Source organism: Alosa alosa, chromosome 4, assembly GCF_017589495.1.
Source record: "Alosa alosa isolate M-15738 ecotype Scorff River chromosome 4, AALO_Geno_1.1, whole genome shotgun sequence".
Taxonomy (NCBI): Eukaryota; Metazoa; Chordata; class Actinopteri; order Clupeiformes; family Clupeidae; genus Alosa; species Alosa alosa.
Window position 1 is genome coordinate 29,784,493 of NC_063192.1, and position 22,671 is coordinate 29,807,163.

The window sequence follows — 22,671 nt, forward strand, 5'->3', positions numbered from 1 at the left end:
ACTGGCCACGAGCTCGAGATGGACTTTACAGTCCAACTTAACAGACTTATTAAGTGCCTGTTTATGAAATATTCAGTTATCCACTCATTTGGATAACTGGCGCGGTTACCGTATGGCAGGTGTCGAATTACCCAAGAAGCACTGGAGCGTTTCTCTGTAGCCTACCACTCCACTTGGTTGTTTAATAGGCCTTGTGTTATCCTTGAGATAATAACCCTCTGGTGCATTAGTCGCACAAAAGGCTTGTACTGAACTCTGTTGTTGACGTAGCCCTCCGATTTCAAACCAAAAAGTGACATAACAATGAAAACCTGAGATGTGGTACATTTTCAGTGACTTGCATTAGATACCACTGAATTTCCCCAGGTCCAGTTTGAATTTTATTGTCTTCTTGTCATGTCACATTAATTGGTTTCTATTTGATGTTTCTTTTTAATGTTAATTCTTGAAATTGAATAATGAATAATAATCATTGCTCACTGCTCATTGCTCATCACTGATCCTGCGGAGTACCAATAACTGTTTCTGAAGACAGCATTTATGAATGGGATTTAATGGATTTTATTCTTTCAACACAAAAGTTGTTCTTTAATGTATAAAGCACTCCTCATGCTTTGCCCCTGCGCCATTAAAAAATAACAACAACCGAAAACAGAACAATCCTCACTGGCAAATTGTGTGATGGGATCACCTGCAACAGCATGAAGCAATGGAGACTATTTCCTACATTCATATGAAACTGTGGGAGGGTAAAAACAAACCTTGCTACAGCGCCAGTACTCTTTAGTGAAACAGTAGTTAATGGGTACAGACAATAGACACTTTGAAGGCATACTGTTGCACACTGCTGTGAAGTCTATTGGAGACAGTGGTTATCAGGAAGTGACAATCAGTGGCACTGACTACAACACATCTATGGCCGAGACTGGGGGTGGAGGATTCCAACGTGACCAATTAGAAGACCAGACTGTGTTGGTATATAAAAGTATTCTAAGATCATCTCACTTCTGGTGGAATGCGGCATTACCATACCTACAGTACAATAAAACTCTGCATAACCAATGGATACAGCTGGGAGAGAGAGGAATGGGCACACATATCCAAAATACTGGATATTTAATAGTTTAATACTGGATATTGCAGTAGTTCATTTGGCAAGAAAGTCATTTTCATGGCATACTGTACCTCACAGTGAAGAGTTAACCCTCTCTACATTAAGCACAGTATAAGCACTCACCCATCCTTCAATATTTATCAGTCCCACTTAAACACAAACATAACACACACGCGCACACACACACACACACACACACACACACACACAAAACACACAAGACAATTTTTTTTTAGAAGCACAATCTGCAGTCCTGTGGAATTCAATGCCACAGTTTGTCCTTCATTCACATCAGTTGTACGAAAAAAAAATACTTCTTCAAAGGAGAAAAAAGTCTATAACTGATCACATACTTCAATAATAAAAGGTTGCTTTTGGTCTCTAAGGCTGTCCGCTTATTTCAAGATGTCTTTTGTACTCCTTCACATCACACGTACAATAGAACAAACAGAGCAAAGTTGTGCCTATCCAGGAACATGGCATAAGATGGCAAAACCAAATAGACAAAAAAGGAGAAAACGCCGACACAACTGACATTTGTTCCAAGTTGCTTTACAAAATCAAACATGTTGGTGTATGCACTTAGTGTTCCTCATCAGACATTTCTTCTTTGGTCGTATTCATCCATATTTCAAGAGTTCATGTCATCCTTGCATATATATTACTATTCATTGTTGTTTGTTTTATTTTTTATTTTTTATACTTAACATCCCATCTGGGCAAAATAAATAGTGTATCCAGACTTCTGTACAGTCAATTCCTTCTAAGGCAACTGGTCATCAGTCTCCTTCTTCAAGTGGCTACAAAGTATGTACACCTAGAGGTGAGAAGAGTCCTTCTCCTCCATGGTACATGTCAACACAAGTAACACAGAGAAACACCCACCCACACACGAACACAAGATCGCCTCAGGCCAAGTGGGTTCGCTCGCCACTGCGCCTCCTCCACAGCGGACCTCCGGTGGGGGTCTCGGCCCCACAGCCGGCCCTGTCTGTTGACGGCCCTCGGTTGGTTGTGTCCTCACAGGGGTGGGGGTGTTTGGGCCTGCTGCTAACTGTCAGGGCCGCTGTTGAGGAAATAGGTGGTCATCTCGCCCTTGCCTTTGACCTTGACCATTCCACGGAACTCCAGCGTGTAGCCTCTACTGGCCAGCACGTTATACAAGTCTGTGGTGACCTATGGGCAAGAAGAAAGGCTCACTGTTAAAATTACCTTACAGAGGGTGAGGATGCCTCTGAAACGGTGGGATAATCAAGCTATTCTATTCCTCAGTCAACAACCACGTCCACCACATCCGTCATGATTAGATATCCTCAGTCAACAACCACGTCCACCACATCCCTTATGATTAGGTCTGTCTGATTGGTATGATGCAGTAACACCTCAGGTGCAGAAGATGGCAGCACTGGCGGAACATAAAGGCAGATGCTGCCTAGAAATGACTGTGTTACACTTTCTTTTCACAACCTTTATTCTCTAACAGAATATCTATTCATAGAAGTACACTCACGATGCTTGTCCAGAAGAGACTTGAGTTATATATGTTTGTCCAGACAAATGAGTGACATGATGATAATCATCAAAGCAATTTTGTGTTGGTGGAGGTACCTACCTGAATCCGATCTGGGACTCCTGTACTGTCCATGCGACTGGCTACATTCACGGTGTTCCCCCAGATGTCGTACTGTGGTTTACGGGCACCTATCACCCCGGCCACAACTGGCCCGATGTTCAGACCTGCGGACAGCATAAGCACACAGCTGACACAAGCATCTAAAAACCATGACAGATGAGTACCCTCATCTCTGTGCATTATCCATTTAAACGAATGGCTTACAATTTGACCGCTACATGGGAGTCATGTGATGGCTCCACAGATCCATAATCTTATCATCATTCAGCTGGACATGCACACGTTTATTCTACTGACCTATCTTCATCTGGAAGTTGTTGAAGGAGTGCTCGTTAATGTGCGCCATCTGCTTGCGCAGCCGCATGGCGTAGTCAGCCAGGGCGAGGATGTGGGAGCGGCCCTCCCGGTCATACGTGGAGTCATTGAGGCCGGACGCCGCCATGTAGGTGCTGCCGATAGTCTTGATCTTCTCCAGCTGCCTGAACCTGTCCTCGCTGATGATCTGCAGGGGACAGAGGAGCACAGGGATGGGTCATGTCCACAGGTCAGTGTAGAGAACATGGCTGGATTTAGAATGGGGTTAGGAGGGGCAATGACCCCCCCAAATGTGTCTTCTGCCCCACCTAATATGTGGCTGACTGACTCATCACACATATATCCCATGCATAGCCCGTGAACGACTGGAAATGGTGCTTTCCAATGACATTAGCGCTAAGTTGTTGTGATAAACGGTTTGCGAGGAAATTAACATTGAACTTACATGAAATTTGAATCATTCTGAATTTGCATTCTGCACACCCATTATTTTGGTGAAATATCTCACAAACTCTTTACTCAACAAGAGTGCGTAGAGTATGAAGAGTGTGAACACTGCGTAGCTTAGGGTGCATCATTTGCCCCAATTTTGGAAATTCAACTTGTACCCAATTTTAAAATGTGACAATACTAATGAAAAGAAAATGTGTAAAATATTAGCTGGATTGAATAGTATCTAAGGGGTCCACCAAGCCTCTAAAGTTGCTTCTTAGCAGAGCCTGTATCCCCGCTCTGAAAAAAATCAGTTTTTCGTAAAATAACTTCCAAAATAATGCATTTAGGCCTACAGTGTCAATGAAAGTTGAATATAAACGTGGCTATTGCACATCTTTTGGTACCAGTCTGATATCTCTAGCTTCATTGGTTTCTAAAATATTGCATTTTCCCCCTATTTTTAGCGTAGCGATATGTCCCAATATCTATAAAAAGCAGATGTGAAGGTAGTCCAGTCATGGTCTTATATGAAAATCCTTATAAGTATATATACTCTTTTGATCTCGTGAGGGAAATTTGGTCTCTGCATTTATCCCAACTGTGAATTAGTGAAACACACTCAGCACACAGTGAACACACAGTGAGGTGAAGCACACACTAATCCCGGGCGCAGTGAGCTGCCTGCTACAACAGCGGCGCCGGGGAGCAGTGAGGGGTTACAGTAGGTGCCAGTAGGGGGGTTACAGTAGGTGACTTCAGCCGTGCCTACTGGTCGGGTTTGAACCGCAACCCTCCGTTACAAGTCCGAACCGCTACAAAGCACACACTCTTTACATGTTTCCCTTCCTCTTCCTCAGGTTTGGTGTTTTCTTTCTGTCTGCTTCCACCACCTGCAGAACATTCTGGTAGTTCTTCTCCTCTTGCAGAGCCTATGTAGTCTGTGCTGAGCTTCACATTACGCTCTGCCTGTCATTGACCACATGCATGGACTCTTAGTGAATCAAGGCCTCATCTTGGTGGTTGCAGTGTTCAGTGGCTGTTGACGATCATGGAACGACCTGCAGTTCTTCAAGAATTTGCTTGGTATTCACATGTTTCAGCAGTGATCTTCAAGAGTGCAATGAAGGCCTTTCAGAGACACCAGTGGTAGTTTCAGCACAAGAAATCCCTGGCCACCAGCTTGCCTGCTGTCAAACCATCTACCTCCCTCCACATGTCCAAATGACAGATATGGCTCAGGTTTCGGCAAGCCCAAATTTCCAGGAAAGATAACCCAAAAAGACGACACTAGCAAACCTGGGACCTGATTTGTGGTATATCTTTCATCTTCTGCAGCTGGACCCTGCTTTCCCTCCCACTGACATCTCAACCTGGCCTGCTCACCCAGCCTACAAGGAGGCCTTGATTCACTTGGAGTCCATGAATGTGGTCAATGACGGGCGAATGTGAGCTCAGCACAGACTAGGCTCTGTGAAGAGGCTTAAGAACATTACCAGAATGTTCTGCACAGAGAGAAAACACCAAACCTGAGGAAGAGGAAGGGAAACATGTAAAGAGTGTGTTCTTTGATGTTAAAACATCAACATCATATGGTGGTTAGTTATTAAGAATTATGTATGTTCTATCTATTCATGGATTACCCATTTTGCTCAGTCATATAATATGTTTGTAGGAGGAGGTTTACAGTTTGTCTTACACTTTGAAATGTAAGGTGTTCATAGTTCTAGAATAGGGTAATGTTAAATGGAATATAATTTAAGATTTTATTGATAGCTTACTTTCATGCTGTTATTATGGAAAATCCATGTGAAATGACAACTGCCATATCTCAGGAAGTAATAAAGATAGAGACACACAGCTGGCACCAAATGATGCGCAATGTACATATTTATATTCAACTTATATTCAACTTTCTTTGACTAGATCTATTATTTTTGCCATTATTTAAGATAAAAATTATATTTGTATGTCCGTTGTTAGTTGAAACTTCAGAAGCTTCGGTGGACCCCCCCTTTAGATATCAATAGAATTTTATAAAATTTCTCATGGAAGTTTAATTTAGTTAGTGTAAAAAATCTATTCTAGGTACAGATTGATTTTCAAAAAAACTGAAAAAAGTGGGGCAAATGATGCACCCTAGCGTAGCTCCAAAATAAAACTCAGTCAAATGGGATGGGGGGCAGACTAATGAAGGTGGAGATGGAGCGCAGGGGGATAAAAGAAAGAACAAGACAGAAAAGACTGTGCGAAGAAAACAAAAGTATGATGAGGCATATAGCCCTAGGCTTCACGTGGACTGGGCATAAAAAAAAAAAAAAAGGTTTGGTTCCTGTTGGTTGTCAGTTTTTCTTTTCCCAGTGGCAGTAAGGGATAGGTAGAAAATCAGTCCCTCCAGGATTTCACGAAGTTTTTTGAGACTGTTTCGACCTAAAATGCCTGGATGGAAGTTGCGGTGTTTTAAGCTGTTTCTTGTGGAGAAATTGTGGGAGGAAGTGAAAATTGCACAAATAGTTGCGATTTTTTTTTTTTTTTAATTTAGGGCAATTAAGGTTAGTAAGACCAAAATCTCACTGATAATCTTGATGCTTATTAAAAAAGGATAATCAAAGGTAAACATTAAGGATTACAGAAAATCAAAGTAGGCCTACTTTATTTGTGAAAATGCTTTGACTGAGGAAATTCACAAAGCAGTATAACCTTTCGTAGAACTGTCCAAAAAGACAGTCACCTAAAGAGATGGCATCATGTCATATGTTTCAATACATTCATATATTTTGTAATTCATATTAAGTTCATATCTTTTTAATAATTCATAGTCTGTGGCCTGCATAATTACTAATAGCCAAGTAAGTATCTAGTAATTTCATATTGATGTAAACTATTTGACTACACTTTTTTAATGTCATTACATTGGTGGTGTAATGCCTAATTGACTGCCTGCCCCTTTAAGGGCGTGAGAGTAGCCTAATTACATTTCTGAGTGGATTGGAAGGCTTGCATCTCACTGTGTTCGGCTACGAATGTAAATCACTTTTTGCATAGTGCATTACGATATGTGGATGCAATTGGGAATGTCTTCTATGTCATTAGTTAAAATAAATAAAAAAAAAACAACTCGAATGAAATCATTCTTGGATCATAGAAGAGGTACTGTAAATGTCTTGCAATTTTATTAATTTCTATGATTTTGGTAGCACTACTCAAACTAAGCCCACAAGCTAGCAAACATGACATAAGCTAAAAGGACATATCCAGGTAAACGTTTGCCAATGGGTTGCATAGCCTACTCAAATGTCAGTAAACCAAGTAGGCCTTAATTAACTTACTTTCATAGCCTAGGTAGGTTAGCAATACCAGGTTGAGAGATGCAAGTAAGCAGATCATTAACGTTAGCCTTCTATTTATTGTCATCAATAAATGTCATATGCAGAAGGTGCAGAAGTAAGTGTGCCATCTGGCTCAATATTCTGCACGAGGGACAGTTGAGGTAGGTGAAATTTCACGGTGAAACTACGATAATTGGTCAAAATTGCGAAAAGGTTGGGGTGTTTGGACAAAATGGCGTGGTCTGCAGTGAGATGCTATCTAACCAGTCTAATGTGGTTCTCCACACTGTTTTTTTTTTTTTTAACGTGAGAGTTAACCATCATAAACCAGTTGCACATTTTGATTATGTTATCATGTAGGGCGGCTAATTAAACAACGATGCCTGGAATGCGTCAATAGAATGAGTTTCTTTTTTATGTGTTGGATGGTGGGGATACGCGAGCCGAGTCAGGATGTAGAAGGTGGTCCGCGGGGAAAAAAGTTTGGGAACCGCTGGTCTAGATGAAGAGAACCACTGCTACTGGGCCATGGAGTGTTCTGTTCTGTCCCCGTGGTTAGCATGCATGAGGTGGAAGACCAGGTGAGAAGCTCTTCTTCAAGTATAGATAGACTTACACTATGAGTGTTGAATACCTAAGAGGTGAGCACATTATTCCAAGCAGCAGAGTCCTACTATGTGACACCATAATCAAAACAACATTATCAAAGTAAAGTTGTGGTGAGATGTTTCATCTCAGGACAATGCTCTCCTTGTGAACCAATGGCTCCTCTGACCCATGATAGGGTTCCTCTCTTCCCTCTCCCTGCCTCACCTCATCGAAGTCGGCGATGATCTCATTGAGCAGCCTCAGGCACTCGACGCCCTCGTTGTTGGCCTCCAGCTCCACGTAGAACTCGGAGAAGTTGCTGATGGAGGCGAACATGACGGCCACGCACTCGCACGACTGGTAGTAGAGCTCGTCGTTACGCCGCTCCCGTTGCAGGAAGTGCGCCGCCACGTCCTTGGGCAGGATGTTGTGCAGGAGCCGGCGGTTGTAGGCCTGCAGCTCCTCCATCTCTTCCTTCTCCTCTGTGGCCTGAGGGGGGAGGGAGACACAGACATGTAGCAGACATGTCAAAACAACTCAACCTTATTGGAGGGTTACCAACAGGACTCTGCATAAAGGTCCACTGCATGATTCAGGCGAAACATTGTTAAAATTTGCCTTCAACCGCAAATCAAATGACACCACTTTTTTTGTGGGGCAGCCGTGGCCTACTGGTTAGCGCTTCGGACTTGTAAGCCGGTTCACTGCTCCCCGAGCGCCGCTGTTGTTGCAGGCAGCTCACTGCGCCGGGATTAGTGTGTACTTCACCTCACTGTGTGCTGAGTGTGTTTCACTAATTCACGGATTGGGATAAATGCCAAATTTCCCTCATGGGATCAAAAGAGTATATATGGTTATACTTATACTTACTTATACACTCCCTTCAGTGCTGAAGCAAGTTGCTGAATTTGGCAAGGAGTGGACTAAAATCGTGGATTGGGCCTTTAATGTTACACTCTCTGGCTATTTACAAATATTTCAAGCGCTGTGATAGTGATGATGCGCTGGCAATAGCATTCGCAGGCCTGTGTCCTTCAGAACTCTCGGACTGAGTGCAAGGGTAATTAAGAGTGACTGCGTGCCCTACTTTGTAGTTTATTTTCTTTTTCTGCAGTACTCTCTCTCTCTCTCTACAGGACTGCTGAACTGTCTGTCTGTGCTCAGGGGCCACGACTACTCTAAGAGATTGCTCTTGGCTAAAGGATGTAGGGACAGCCATCCATCACCTACTGTACAGCAGGCTAGTCTAGACAGTAGGGAGGGGAGACAGACACAACTGCAGAGTCAGTGCCACTCGTGCTGCAAGGGTGGGCTGTCTGAAGCCCGCCCGTTCTGATCTGAGGTCAGTGGGCTTCCAGCATGACTAAGGCGACAAAAGCTTTGGAGAAGGGCAAGGTATTTGTTTGGGTGTGACCAGATCGGGACTCTTGAACTGTGGCGCGTAGCCTACCTGAAGCTTCCACAGGAAGTCCAGACGTGCGGTGGACTCCACCTGCTGGGCATGCAGGTACAGTGCCAGCACAAACACCGTCAGGATTATGGGGGTGATCACCCGCAGGGGCACTTTGGTCACTGTCTTATCACTATGAAGAGAGAGGTAGAAAAATCATTAGAGGAGGTAATCATATCAGTGACACTGGCCAATGACTGAATGGCTGTTCAATCTTTATTATGGATGGTGAAATATAGCCACAGCACAGTGTTTTAAATCTGGAGCATAAACTCACCAACTGTCTGTTCCATTGAAACTGGTCCTAAATCAAAAAAGAAACATCCATATAACTTCCATATGTTATACCAGAATGCATAAAGAAAATGTTAACAGTTTACACTGTGATAAACAAAAATCTTTCACTTACCACATAAGAGTTCCATTCAAAGCCCCCTCGGACCTGAAATAACAAAGAGAAACTGACTTCCTCTGGTTGTTATCTGGAGACCAAGCTCCCATTTAGGAAACGATTATCACCTCCAAGGTTATGCGACTAACATGACCCTGTGTCGGGGCGATAAGACTCAGGCACTGTGTCTGGGCATGCATGAGCAGTGAGTAAGGCCAGATATCATAGCTAGCGTAGCGCCACAGAGAGCTAGCACTCTGGGTGGTAAGGGACTCAAGCTAGCGTAGCGCCACAGAGAGCTAGCACTCTGGGTGGTAAGGGACTCAAGCTAGCGTAGCGCCACAGAGAGCTAGCACTCTGGGTGGTAAGGGACTCACAGGGTGTTGGTGGTGAGCAGCAGGTCCGCGTTGTCAAACAGCGTCACCTGTGGCCACTCCACCAGCAGGATGAAGAGGAGCTGGATGAAGAGCATGAGGGCCAGCTTGCCAATGCTGCTGATGTGCAGGAACATGGAACTGGCCAGCAGGCTCAGGAGCACACTATAGGTAAAGTACTGCAGGGGAATCAGAGATGGTTAACAACAGCCATATAAATGCATATGCACATATGTAAACACACATGCAGACATCAATACAGTTCATATCACCTCACCTACACACATACTGTACATGATACATACATGCACACAAAACATCTTAAAACAATGTGCATTTAATGCCATGCCTGGATTTCTGCTTGACTTTCAAATACGATTCACACGCTTACTTACCTCTGGGAAGGGGCAGGGGTAGTCTTGTCCAGGGCACAGGGCCAGCTTATCGTGGGCAGCAAGCGAAAGGTCATGAAGGAGGCACAGATTCATGGAGCTCACAGAGGCATTGATCTCTCGAGACACACAACCTTCCAGGTCCTCTTTATCACAGGTAAACTGCCGAGACATGAGATGAGTTCTCAGCATGGAAGAGTCACAATCCACATGTGCACACACACACACACACACACACACACACACACACACTGTGATTGAGGACATCATGCAAATAATTAGGACTGAGTTAGGGAGGGAGGCAGGGCCCACCATGTTTACGAAGGCTGAGATAAACACAAGGACGATGGTGAGGACTCCCACGAGGGTGCTGTTGGTGCGCGACTCCACTATTCTCTTCGACACAGTCTGCAAGGCTACTGGAAAGAGCTGCAGTAATGAGGGAGAGAGGGAGACAGAGACACAGAGAGAGAGAGAGAGGCAGAGAGAGAGAGAGAGCAGCATGGAGGGAAATTATTTTGACGTATTTTCTAAACTTTATCCAACATCAGATGACTCAATGGTAAATGAATCAGACCTCAAACAGTTGCTTGGCTACAGCTGAACGGAGGCTGTCTTGACCTACCTTAACACAGGAGTAGATGGAACAGATGAAGAGGATATGGACGAGGATGACGAAGATGCTGATGAAGATCCCCAACATGAGGGGTGTACTGCGGGTAAAAGCAAAGCTCTGGTTAAGACATATTTTTTTTCAGTGAGACTGATTATTCTCATCTGCCATTATCAATATGTTCAGCTCGCTACTAAAATACGCATTCCTTTTTTGCTTTGCTACCTTAATGTAGAAAATATAACACGTCTATCAACAACAATAAGCTGCTCATCTGCTCTTGTGCGGTCCTTGGGTGAGTATTTGTGATTATGTGTTTGTGTGTGTATGTGTTTGTGTGTGTGTGTGTGTGTGTGTGTGTATGTGTGTAAACTCACTGAGGGAAGATGATGATCTGAATGCAACAGATGAGGCAGAAAACCACGAGAGTGCAGGCTACGTATCCTCCAAATCGATCATCCACTTTTTTGGAGTACTGAGGGACACAGATGAAATAGAGATAAAATGCTTTGAGACTTAAGATGAGCAGCATGCAGTGACATATTTCAGCCACTGGGTGGCTAAGTCAGCTCCTGAAGCACTCAGTCGAGTCTTAACCCCGTTACCTAGCAGCGGAGGAGGAAGTGGAGCAGTGTGTACCTTTTTCTCTAGGGTGGACGTCTGAAAGGTGAGCAGGAACTTCTTCACATGGTCTTTGCGGAGCTGGTCGATGGACCGGGCGTCGATGGCACGTCCCAGAAACTCATCCACCTCGTCCTCGGGGTTCAGGGTCTCCTGAGTGCACCGGCTAGCACGGACCGTGGGAAGAGTAAGGGGAAGGGAAAGAGATGCAGGACAAAACCTCAGATGGCCTACTTCACAAAAGGCTGGAGACAGACAGTGCACCCTTTTTATAATAAAAAAAAAACAACCTGTGGCCGCCACGCATCTATACTTAGTCTGGGGAGTCCATGAGAATTGCGTGGTGGTAACTCAATAATAGCTGGTGGACAGCGCAGACAGAAAGGGCCTGGATTGTAGCTTTTGTGAAAGCAATACTCACTTGTCTTTGCTGGAGGCCTCGTCAATGCCCTGGGAACAGACGACAGGACAAGGGAAGATTAGCACCCAGACAAGGGACGGCACTCAGACAGACACACACAGCCCATCTGCAGCTGCTAAGCCCTCGCGGATACAGTGATGTTTTAATTAAGGCTCCAAGGCTTCAAATTACACATCGTACCTACTCCCCCTGGACACACACACTCCTCCGGGAGACAGGAAGGAGTGAAAGAAGAGGAGGATGAGACGGGGGTGAGAAAGAGAGTGGACCAGACAGAAAAAAACATGGTGATCGAGAGAGTAAAAGAAAGAGGGAGGGAGAGAATGAGAGGGATGCTCTGTGCAAGCAGATTTGCAAGAGTGTGTAAATGTGTGACTAAGCCTTTCAAACACCACCGGAGCAAAACAACTGTGAATGGAACCGAAGGAGGGCATCATATTTGGCTCGGGAGCCTGAACCCAGAATAATGAAGGGCAAATCAGAAGACCATTTCAAAACCTCCTTCCAGTTCAGTGCATTTTCCATTTCATCACTGATCAATATTCTACACAGTGAATATGAAACATCTCCATCATTTCTTTCTGTACTACTTCCAAAAATATCGCCTCAGCTGCGGGAAGAGAGGGGAGGGCACAGACACAGACACAGACAGGGCTAGTGTGTGAAGGACACAGACACAGACAGGGCTAGTGAGGGAAGGACACAGACACAGACAGTGCTATTGAGTGGAGGGGAGGACACAGACATGGCTAGTGAAGTGAAGGCACAGGCACAGACAGGCTAGTGAAGGGAAGGAACGACATAGGCACAGACACAGGCACAGACAGGCTAGTGAGGGCCGCTGAGGCTGTTGAGAGTGTGGACGGTGTTGTCTCACCATCTGCCTGTAAACTTTGGAGTCTTTGGTTCTGGAGAACGATCTGTCAGGCACCCAGCGGGGCATCAGCCCCTCACCCGAGTTCGCCCGGGCCCTCTGCAGCTTTGCCATCATGGCCTTCTCCTCTTTCTGTAGCACACGCACAGAGAGGGGGAGAGAGAGAAAGAAAGAGAGAAAGAGAGAAACATGGTAAACTGATGTAAGAATGTATTTTTTTTTACATGAGTGTGTCATCCTTTTGTCTTTCTAGAAAGCATTAGCATCAAACCTTATTTTGTTCAGTACTAAAAACATGGCTACTGGGCATGGACTGACTTCAAACAGATAAGAATCTCAAAGTGATTACCCTGGACAGATATAAAATACATTAAATATTAATAAAAGACTATATAAATATAGCATGACCTCTAAAAGTGTGTGCATGTGTGTGTATATGTGTGTGTGTGTGTGTGTGTGCGCGCACGTGTGCGTGCGTGCGTGCGTGTGTGTGCGCGCATGCATGTGTGTCAGTGTTTTGCTAACCCTTTTCTGGCTGCAGCCCAGCACAAGGAAGGTCTCAATGTTGTTCTCTTTGAGGTAAGCGTTTCTCTCTCCTCCGAAGCCCGGCTCCACCTCGTAGTCTTCGTTCAGGTACTGCAGTGTGGCCTTGGTGATGTGGATGCGCCTGCCAGCAGAGAAACACAACCCTCTCAGTCCCGCCTGTGACACACCCTGCCATACCAGCACTCTGGCACCACACCGCCAAGCAGTGCTGCTTCAAATAAAGCCCATGTGTGAAGCATGTCACGGTTGGATGTCGGGAAGTATTTGGATTGATTGACACCACAACTGTATTTTAGTTATTATATTACAATACACCTGAGTTGGTTAGTAGGATGCCTTCGCATTACACAATTGCGTTACATCCCATCCAATTGCATACATTCACTGATGCACTAAATATAATCATCCTTTTCATTGCAGATTATTTGATACACACTGGATATGAGGAGAGAGAAATAGGACAAACACTAATTCTGTAGTTAGGCTTTTGTAATACATATAATAAATAATTATTAGAAGTGATTTGTTTGTAAGGACGCACCTTCCCAGTCTTTTTGTGTGGTTGTTTAGAATCCATAGTAAATACTCAGGGGTAATGAGGGAGCTAGCACACACCGTCTTCATAAAACTGGACTCGTCTCTATTTCTCTTTCTTTACTTTGCCCACGTTGCCAACATGCCAGCGTGTCATGTGGCCGAAATGTTGCTATGTTTAATCTTGACTGGGCAGAGTAAAGAAAGGTAGATAGATAGATAGATAGATAGATAGATAGATACTTTATTGATCCCCAAGGGGAACTTCAAGGTCTCAGTAGCCTACAGACATCACACACAACATGCACTTACAGCAGAAAGGGTAAATATAAGTATATACATATAACTCCACTGTACAATAGAGACAGTAGAAGATAAGAAAACTAAATACTAAATATACTATATAAATTAAATTTAAAAAATCCACAGTGTTCTTGAGGATGAGACGCTTGCAGTGACAGGGCCGGGACTGGCCTGTGTGCATGGTAAGGTGCTCAAGACAGTGAGTGTCATGGTGCAAAAAGGTGCAAAGTGAGTGTCAAGGTGCAAAAAGCAGTCCAACCCACGGTGAAATAGAGACGAGTCCAGTTTTATGAAGACGGTGTGTGCTAGCTCCCTGGGTATTTACTGTGAATAAATAATTATTGTATCTAAATATATTATTTATTCACATGTTTCTCTGTCATCCCTGCCTTTGGTTCTTTTCCTCTGTGGCAGATAAGCTGTGAGTAAACTAGTGGCTTCTTGTGTGATTCCACCGTGGGCTTGTTTGTGTTGCCGTGGCGCGGGGGCCAGGTGTGTGTGATGGAGGAACTCTCCGCAGGGCGCGTCCACTCACCCCGCCTTTCCGCCGGCCTCCATCTGGTTGGCCAGCGTGACGTCGTTGGACCACACGTCAAACTGCCACTTGCGCAGGCCCAGCACGCCGCAGTGGACGCGACCGCTGTGGATCCCCACACGCATGTTGACATTGACCCCCGTGACCTCTCGGACCAACCTGCACACAGGGACAAAGCAGGAGGAGGAGATGTAGGCAGCACAGTGTCCAGCAGCCCTCTCAGGGCACGCAGTCTGACCTCATTTGACAGCCTGTTTAACCAGATGTCCCTGAATAGGGAACTTAAATGGCAAAATAAATGTCATGGGGCTCACAGCAAATAAAGGAATCAAATATGCCCAAATGTGTTATAAGTACAGAGCTTTCACAAGAACATCGCACACAAAAAGAGATATGGGAATAAAGGGCAGCAGATAGAGAGAGACAGAGTGGATGAGTGAGAGAGAGAGAGAGAGAGAGAGAGTGGATGAGTGAAAGAGAGAGAGAGAGAGAGAGAGAGAGAGACAGACTAACATAATACATGCACACACAAACAAACACCCATCCACGTGCACGCACACACACACACACACACACACACACACACACACACACACACACACACACACACACACACACACACACACACCTGCACACACACACACACACACACACACACAAACAGAGAAAGGACTTACGAGATGGCTTCAATCATGTCCACTCCCATCTCCACACAACAGTGGGCATGGTCCGCTCTGGGTTCAGGGAGTCCAGACACACAGTAGTAGCAGTCGCCCAGGATCTTAATCCTCAGACAGTGATTCTCCTACAGGAGCAACACACACACACACACACACACACACACACACACACAAACACATAGGGGTGACTTATTAGGAGAGTCACGGTTAATGGAAAAACTAATGGGATTCTATTGAGGCCATAATCACAGGCGTATGACAGCGAGGACTGCTTGTGCCAGACACTCACCCAGGCCAGCTTGTCAAAGCGGGCAAAGAGCTCGTTGAGGGTCATGACTAGCTCCTGGGCTGTGCACTGAGACGCCAGGCTGGTGAAACCCTCGATATCTGCAAATAGAATACTGAGAGAAGACAGGGAGAGAAAGGGAAAGAAAGAAAGAAAGAAAGAAAGAAAGAAGGAAAAAAAAAGATAAATACATAGAAAGAAAGAAAGAAAGAAAGAAAATATAAAGGGAGAGAGGGGAAAATGGACAAAAGACAATGAAAAGGAGTTCAGGAATCAATAATTTCTGCAAATATTGTCTGGGTCATCTTCGGTTGGCTGCCATTTGAGACAGTCCCTATAAAAGCCATTTGCGCAGCTCTGATTCTGTCTAAAGTGATGCACTGCAGGTGGGTCATATTCGGGCATATTATGTTAGATTAGGACAAATGGCCGCGTGCACTCAAGTGGACCTCTTTTAGATGCTCCTCTCTAGTGTCTGGAGGGACACCCTTGAATAACTCCACCCATACATACAACTCCATTCACAGAAGCCAGAGCTGTTTTGACTAAAGTAAGAAGGTCGAGTTCAATTTGTTCTTCGCCTTTTGGTTTAACCCCTATTTGTTCCCACAGGCTGGAGTCTCTCTTACAGCAGTGTAATATTCCTAAGCAACAGATGGCGCTGTTTCCACCCCAGTAAATTTGGAGGGGAGGACACAGTTGTGGATTTACTGGTCAGTAAACATGACCCATATAGATGTGTCTTGGTTGTATGTGGAGAATGTAACATAATTTTTCTTAGATTAGGAGTGCTTTTAATGGCAGGACCTTCACAAGCATTCTGTCAGAATGGTGCTCCTATATGGCATGGACTCTTCCGGAAAGCCAGCAGGAAAAACGTGCTCTTGGAACAGGCTACGAGCGTGACCTCAGGCTGGAGTCACAGATGTCACAGAGAGAGAGAGATGTGCAAGAGAAAATGAGAAAGAGTGAGACAGAGAAAGAGAGAGAGAGAGAGAGGAGGGAGGAGAATGAGGGAAGGAGGGAGAGAAGAAAGAACAGGAAGCACTCTCCCATGAGACGGTTCCAGTACGCGACCTGCTGTGAACCCGCCAGAGCAGCAGCGTGTTCTCAGCGCATCTAAAGTCAGCGCCTCGCCGGCTACGGAACCCCTTCACCGGACCCTGACCTACAGATAATCACTCTGACAGATGCTCCTATGGCCAGCCTGCACTGACCCTTCAGCTCGCCTACGTGTGGGAATGACAGTCAACATACATCCAGTCCATTGTAGATAAATCCAGTCAGGCTCAGGCACTCTAGAGGATATCACTATGTGGTGTGTGTGTGTGTGTGTGTGTGTGTGTGTGTGTGTGTGTGTGTGTTTACCTGACATTGTCGTGTTTCTGGATGTAGATCTTGTGAAACATCATATGCTCCTTCTTGGCATTGATGTCTGCCTTCATCTCCATGGCAACATGCCTTGGCAACACTGACAGCAGCAGGCGTTCCTGAAGAGACAGGGGAGTGTGTGTGTGTGTGTGTGTGTGTGTGTGTGTGTGTGTGTGTGTGTGTGTGTGTGTGTGTGTGTGTGTATTGTAACAGATAGAGAGAATAACAAGGTGAGAATATGATTGATTTTCAATTGTCTTGATTTGCAGCCTGTTACTAAGGATTGATTACACAAAAAAATACATTCAGTAACCTACAGTATATAATGAATTCATTACAACTAACTAACTATCTAAGATAAAACCACAGACAATTATCACATGTAACTAGTTATATTTCTATGTGCATGAGTCATGAGTGTTTAATGGCCACCTGATGGTGTAACACCCTCCTGTCTAAGGGCCTGTGCTGACCAGCTAGCACCAATCTTCGCACAAATATTCAACAGATCACTGGAGCTATGCAAAGTCCCCTCATGCTTCAAAAGCTTCACCATCATCCCAGTGCCCAAGAAACCCTCCATCACTGACTGGACTGAATGACTACAGACCTGTGGCCTTGACTTCAGTCACCATGAAGTCCTTTAAAGCCTGGTGATGACCCACCTCAAAAACATCACAGGTACTATTCCCTGACTTCATGTTATGAGGATGACGGTTTTGTTTGTTTGTTTGTTTTTTGTTTTGTCTTTGTGTTTACTAAAAACCTAATAAAAAGTTAATCACAAAAAAAAAAACATCACAGGTTACCGGCTGGACCCCCTGCAGTTTGCCTACAGGGCAAACAGGTCAGTGGATGATGCAGTGAACATGGGGCTGCACTTCATCCTACAACACCTTGACCAGCCAGGGATCTACAGTATGTCAGGATCCTGTTTGTGGACTTCAGCTCGGCATTCAACACCATCATACCTAAAATCCTCACCGCCAAATTCTCTCAGCTCACTGTATCTCCTGTCATCTGTCAATGGATCTCCAGCTTCCTGACTGACAGGAATCAGCATGTGCGGCTGGGAGATGTCACATCTGGACAACGAGCACGGACAACCAGCACTGGTGTACCACAGGGGTGTGTCCTTTCCCCACTGCTCTTCTCCCTCTACACAAATGACTGTACCTCCAAGGACCCAGCTGTCAAACTCTTAAAATTTGCAGACAACACCACTGTCATTGGACTCATCCTATGGTGACTGACGAGTCTGCAAGAGGTTGTCATATCGGCAAGAGGTTGATAAGTTGGAGCTCTGGTGCAGTCAACACAACCTAGAGCTAAACACTCTGAAGAGTGTGGAGATGGGGGTGGACTTTAGGAAGCACCCCACAGTGCTGCCCCCCTCACAATACCCAACAGCCCAGTGTCAAATGTGGACTCATTCAGGTTCCTGGGCTCCATCATTTCCCAGGATCTAAGGTGGAAGTCCAACATCAACGTCATCCTTAAAAAGGCTCAGCAGAGGATGCATTTCCTACGACAACTGCAGAACCGTGGCCCACCACAAGAGCTGTTGGCCATCTTCTGCACATTCATCACCGCTTGGTTTGGGGCAGCCACAAAACAGGACAAACACAGATTACAATGCACAATTCGGACAGCTGAAAAAAATCATTGGTGCCCCCTGCCCCCCTCCACGACTTGTACTCTAGTAGGACCAGGAAGCGCGCAGAGAAGATCACTAAAGACCCCACACACACACCCTGCACACACCCCTGCACACACCCTGCCTGCACACACCCTGCCTGCACACACCCTGTCTGCACACACCCTGCCTGCACACACCCTGCACACAAACCCTGCACACACACCCTGCACACACACCCTGCACACACCCTGCCTGCACACACCCTGCACACACCCTGCACACACACCCTGCACACACCCTGCACACACCCTTTTACCCTCCTCCCCTCTGGCAGGCGCTACAGAATCCCTGCACACAAAAACAACCAGACACAAGAACAGCTTCTTTCCCACTGCCATCACCCTCCAGAACTGCGGATAAGTGGGGTCATCCCCACTTTGGCCATTCACCCACTTCTCCTACACATTACATACTTTATCATTCCAATTTGCATCTTGCACATTACATTGGCACTATTATTTTTGCACCTTACATGCACTTACATGTGTACTTGTCTTGCTATTATGTCTTATTTGTATATTTGTATTTTTGTATATTATGTTGATATGTGCCTATATGTATATTGTTGTCTCTATTGTACAGTATGCATCTTTATTACTATTTGTTTACTGAATGTAAAAGTTACTACTACATGTCTATTTGTTACTACTACATGTCTATTTGTTGAATATATAGGAGTTAACACCTAAAGAAGTCAAATTCCTTGTGTACGTAAGTATAATTGGCCAATACAACTGACTCTGACTCTGATTCTGATTTAATTTCACACATAGACCTGTATGCACATGGTACCACATATGCAGGTATGTGCATGTATATTTATGTACTGCATGGGTATGTATATTTGTATGAGTGTGTGTGTGTGTGTGTGTACCTGTTGCTGGTTCTCTCTCTGTAGGTGCAGTCGGGCCTGTATGTAGCCCCGGGTCTCTTTGAAGGCCTGCCTCTGTGACACCTCGGCCGGGTAGTGTGTGCAGATCCCAATCAGGTTGGTGCACAGGAAGATCAGAGTGTTGGCACTTAACTGCGGAGACACAAACACACACAGAGAGAGAGGATTGGGAGACTGTCAAACAGCAACACTTAAGCAATGACATTTACCAAAACATCTGCCAAATGTGATAAAAAATAGAGGGCAAGACAGACAGAGAGATTTTCCGAGATAATACAGTGACCTTTTGAAAATGTTCAAATGTGCAAAGACAAGTAAGGAACACTGACAGAATGCGATCATTTGATCCAAACAATCAGTTAATTTGCATGGGCCAAACAGGGGACATTAGAGAAACTGACACATTAATCTTTCCAACAGATGGCCACCTTCTCGTGGGCTGTATTTGTCACCGTGGCCCGGCGCTTCTCGTTCCGACGGGTTCCCGGTGGACCACATGTCAGTCAGAGGCAGAACGGAAAGGAGCGGAGAGGAGCGGAGAGGAGCCTTCTCTGGGGCTACCCAAGGCCTCGCGTCCAACTCAAAACGCACCTGCCTGCCGGCTCTCTCGGCTGAAAAGCATCCATAATAGATGGGGTCGATCAATTAAAGACGCGGGCTGGAGATGACGGGAGAAGGCCTCTTCATAAATCCACTCAGCGGCGCACAAGGGCGCAGTTCGTTTCATGTTTATGAAGGGCCTACACCGAGCGTTTCATAAGGAATAATGGATGACACCTACTCCGCAGATGCCAGCGCCGGCATTAATCAATTGCAGAGACAACGCGCACTCTCAGTCACAGCTCCTCCAGCTCTTCTTTTCTCCCTCTCTCCTCTCTTCTCTTCTCCCTCGCTCTTCTCTCCTCTTCTCTTCTCTTCTCCTCTTCTCTCGTCTCCTGAGTGCTGCTTTTGTGAGCGAGCGAGCGAGGTGCTGTGCTTTTAGCAAAGAGGAGTTGGTGCAGTGAGCGGTGTGGCCCGTGAAGTGGTCAGGTCTAAAGTGGGCACGCTTGGAAACACCTGACCTCTGCCACTGACCCTCTTGTCATTGCCTACGATGTGTAAACAAATTGCTCGGACAGTCTCAGAGCGAATTGGACAGTCTCAGAGCGAAAGCTCTTGACTGAAATTTGTGCAGTGTGTACAATACACATCCTGCCATGGCCTACCCCTCCCTCCCCCTCTCTCTTTCTTTCTCACTCTTTCTATCTCTCTCTCTCTCTCTCTCTCTCTCTCTCTCTCTCTCCTTCTCCTTCCTTTCTTGTCCTTTCACCACAGCCTGGGAAACTCTGGTCACCTCTGACCCCCAGTGGACGCGCTGCTGTTTCCTGTACTGATTGGCTCGCTGCGCGTGGCCTGGGGTTGAAGCCTAAACTCCGGGCGGCTCCCGCTGGGCCGAGGACAGGGCGCGGATCACGCTCACGCTCGCACTCGCACTCCCCGCAGACCACATGCAGCGGCTGCTCTCAATCACTGGGACCAGAATCAATCATGCACAGCAAAAGGACACACACACGCACACACACACACACACACACACACACACACACACACACACACACACACAACAAATGCACATGCAAACACTGATGCATGTACACAAACACAAATACAAACACTGACACACACACACACACACACACACAGGTCTTCCAGCAAGCATATACACACGCACATGCAAACGCTGATGCATACACTCAAACACAAACACACAGACACACACACAAACACACATAAAAAGAAATGGAAAGAGATCACAGAAAGGCCTCTGAGGGAGAAATGAAAGTCAGACATCCATTGTGTAAGAGTCCTTTTCTCATCTATCCAGCATGACGGATCCCATGACCCAATAAAGCATTCTTTCAAGCACTACGAAAAAGAAATAAAAATTACACCAGTATCAATTTCTTCCATGTTGCTTTCATCTTCTCATTGTTACTTTAATACCCTTTATCACCCTACACAGACACACATGTAGCAACACAATCCTCCACTGAATAGACACACACCCTACTGCTTGAGCCTTTTTTTGCGTTTCCATTTGATCCTCACCCACTCCATATATATATATCAGTCACTTCATCCCACTCTGCCCTGGATTACACGTCATGTAAACTTGAGAGAGACATACAGAAAGTGTGTGTGTGTGTGTGTGTGTGTGTGTGTACAGCCGCACATGTAGAGTATGTGCGTGTGGGTTTGTGAGACAAACAAAGAGAGAGAGAGAGAACAGAGAAAGAAAGAAAGAATGAAAGTAAAAAGAAGATGGTGTGACAAGAAAGCATAGCAGCCCTGTGGAGAGCTCAGTCTCATTGAAGTCACCCCAATGGATGGAGCAAGAGAGCATAGCAGCCCTGTGGAGAGCTCAGTCTCATTGAAGTCACCCCAATGGATGGAGCGAGAGCCAGTTGCTGCTGCCCCCTGCCCCCTCCAGCTCCAGCTCCTGGGCTCTGTCATCCCCGGGCACTGACCGACCTACCCGCCCGCCCGCCCGCCCGCCCGCCTGCGTGCTTAATCAGCGGCATCTGCCCGCTGTAGCGTGGCTTCCATTGGACACAGTTATTAGCAGGCCAGACAGAGTGGGCCCTCTCCCTCAAAGATCTCACATTCCAGCTTATCTCAACATCAGGACCAACATCCACAGCACAGAGATAGTATGTGGACAAACCTGTGTGGGTGCTCTCGTTCTCTCTCGTTCTCTCTCCCTCCCTCCCTCCCTCTCTCTCTATCGTTCATGAGAGAGACAAAGATAGCAAAGCAGTGTACTATTGTAATTCAATGTATTATTACCATTACTATTGTATTTCAATGTATTATTACTATTACTATTGTAATTCAATTCCAGTGTTTCTGAAGCTTTAATGTCATGGGTAAAGGAATGATCTCTGAGCTGCAGCAGGAGGTAGAACAGCTTGTTTACTTGAGTAAGATGGTGATTATTGTTTATACTGTACACACACACACACACACACACACACACACACACACACACACACACACACACATGTTTCCATAACAGGAGGCATTCCTCCTTCAGCCTGACATTCACAACCTCTTACCTCTTTGGAAAAAAAATGGGTATGACTATGGTTCAAGTGTGAGCAAGAAAAGTGAGAGAGAAGGGATGGGTGGCTCACTATATTACGCTCACCTATGCAGGTGTGAAAATGAACCAATATTCCCCTATTGTGACCATCACTACCTCTGCACTGCCTGCCACTGTGAGACCAAGGGTCATGACA

At 45.5% G+C, this 22,671-nt stretch overlaps 1 protein-coding gene across 1 annotated transcript in view; it reads right to left on the bottom strand.

The window, feature by feature from the left end:
- Positions 1-537: 537 nt before the first annotated feature.
- The window catches only part of adcy6b (adenylate cyclase 6b), a 50,770-nt gene continuing 28,636 nt past the window's right edge, over positions 538-22,671 (bottom strand). Inside the window, exons 4-24 of the mRNA XM_048240895.1 lie at positions 19,376-19,525; positions 16,800-16,921; positions 15,435-15,546; positions 15,143-15,270; positions 14,466-14,624; positions 13,073-13,214; positions 12,551-12,679; positions 11,674-11,702; positions 11,271-11,418; positions 11,009-11,106; positions 10,644-10,731; positions 10,331-10,447; positions 10,022-10,180; positions 9,630-9,805; positions 9,271-9,303; positions 9,139-9,165; positions 8,862-8,994; positions 7,637-7,900; positions 3,045-3,249; positions 2,727-2,851; positions 538-2,290 (exon numbers count right to left, since the gene is read on the bottom strand). Coding sequence (XP_048096852.1) covers positions 2,165-2,290; positions 2,727-2,851; positions 3,045-3,249; positions 7,637-7,900; positions 8,862-8,994; positions 9,139-9,165; positions 9,271-9,303; positions 9,630-9,805; positions 10,022-10,180; positions 10,331-10,447; positions 10,644-10,731; positions 11,009-11,106; positions 11,271-11,418; positions 11,674-11,702; positions 12,551-12,679; positions 13,073-13,214; positions 14,466-14,624; positions 15,143-15,270; positions 15,435-15,546; positions 16,800-16,921; positions 19,376-19,525 — 2,670 coding nt within the window. The 3' untranslated portion in view covers positions 538-2,164. The remainder of the gene's footprint in view (positions 2,291-2,726; positions 2,852-3,044; positions 3,250-7,636; positions 7,901-8,861; positions 8,995-9,138; positions 9,166-9,270; positions 9,304-9,629; positions 9,806-10,021; positions 10,181-10,330; positions 10,448-10,643; positions 10,732-11,008; positions 11,107-11,270; positions 11,419-11,673; positions 11,703-12,550; positions 12,680-13,072; positions 13,215-14,465; positions 14,625-15,142; positions 15,271-15,434; positions 15,547-16,799; positions 16,922-19,375; positions 19,526-22,671) is intronic.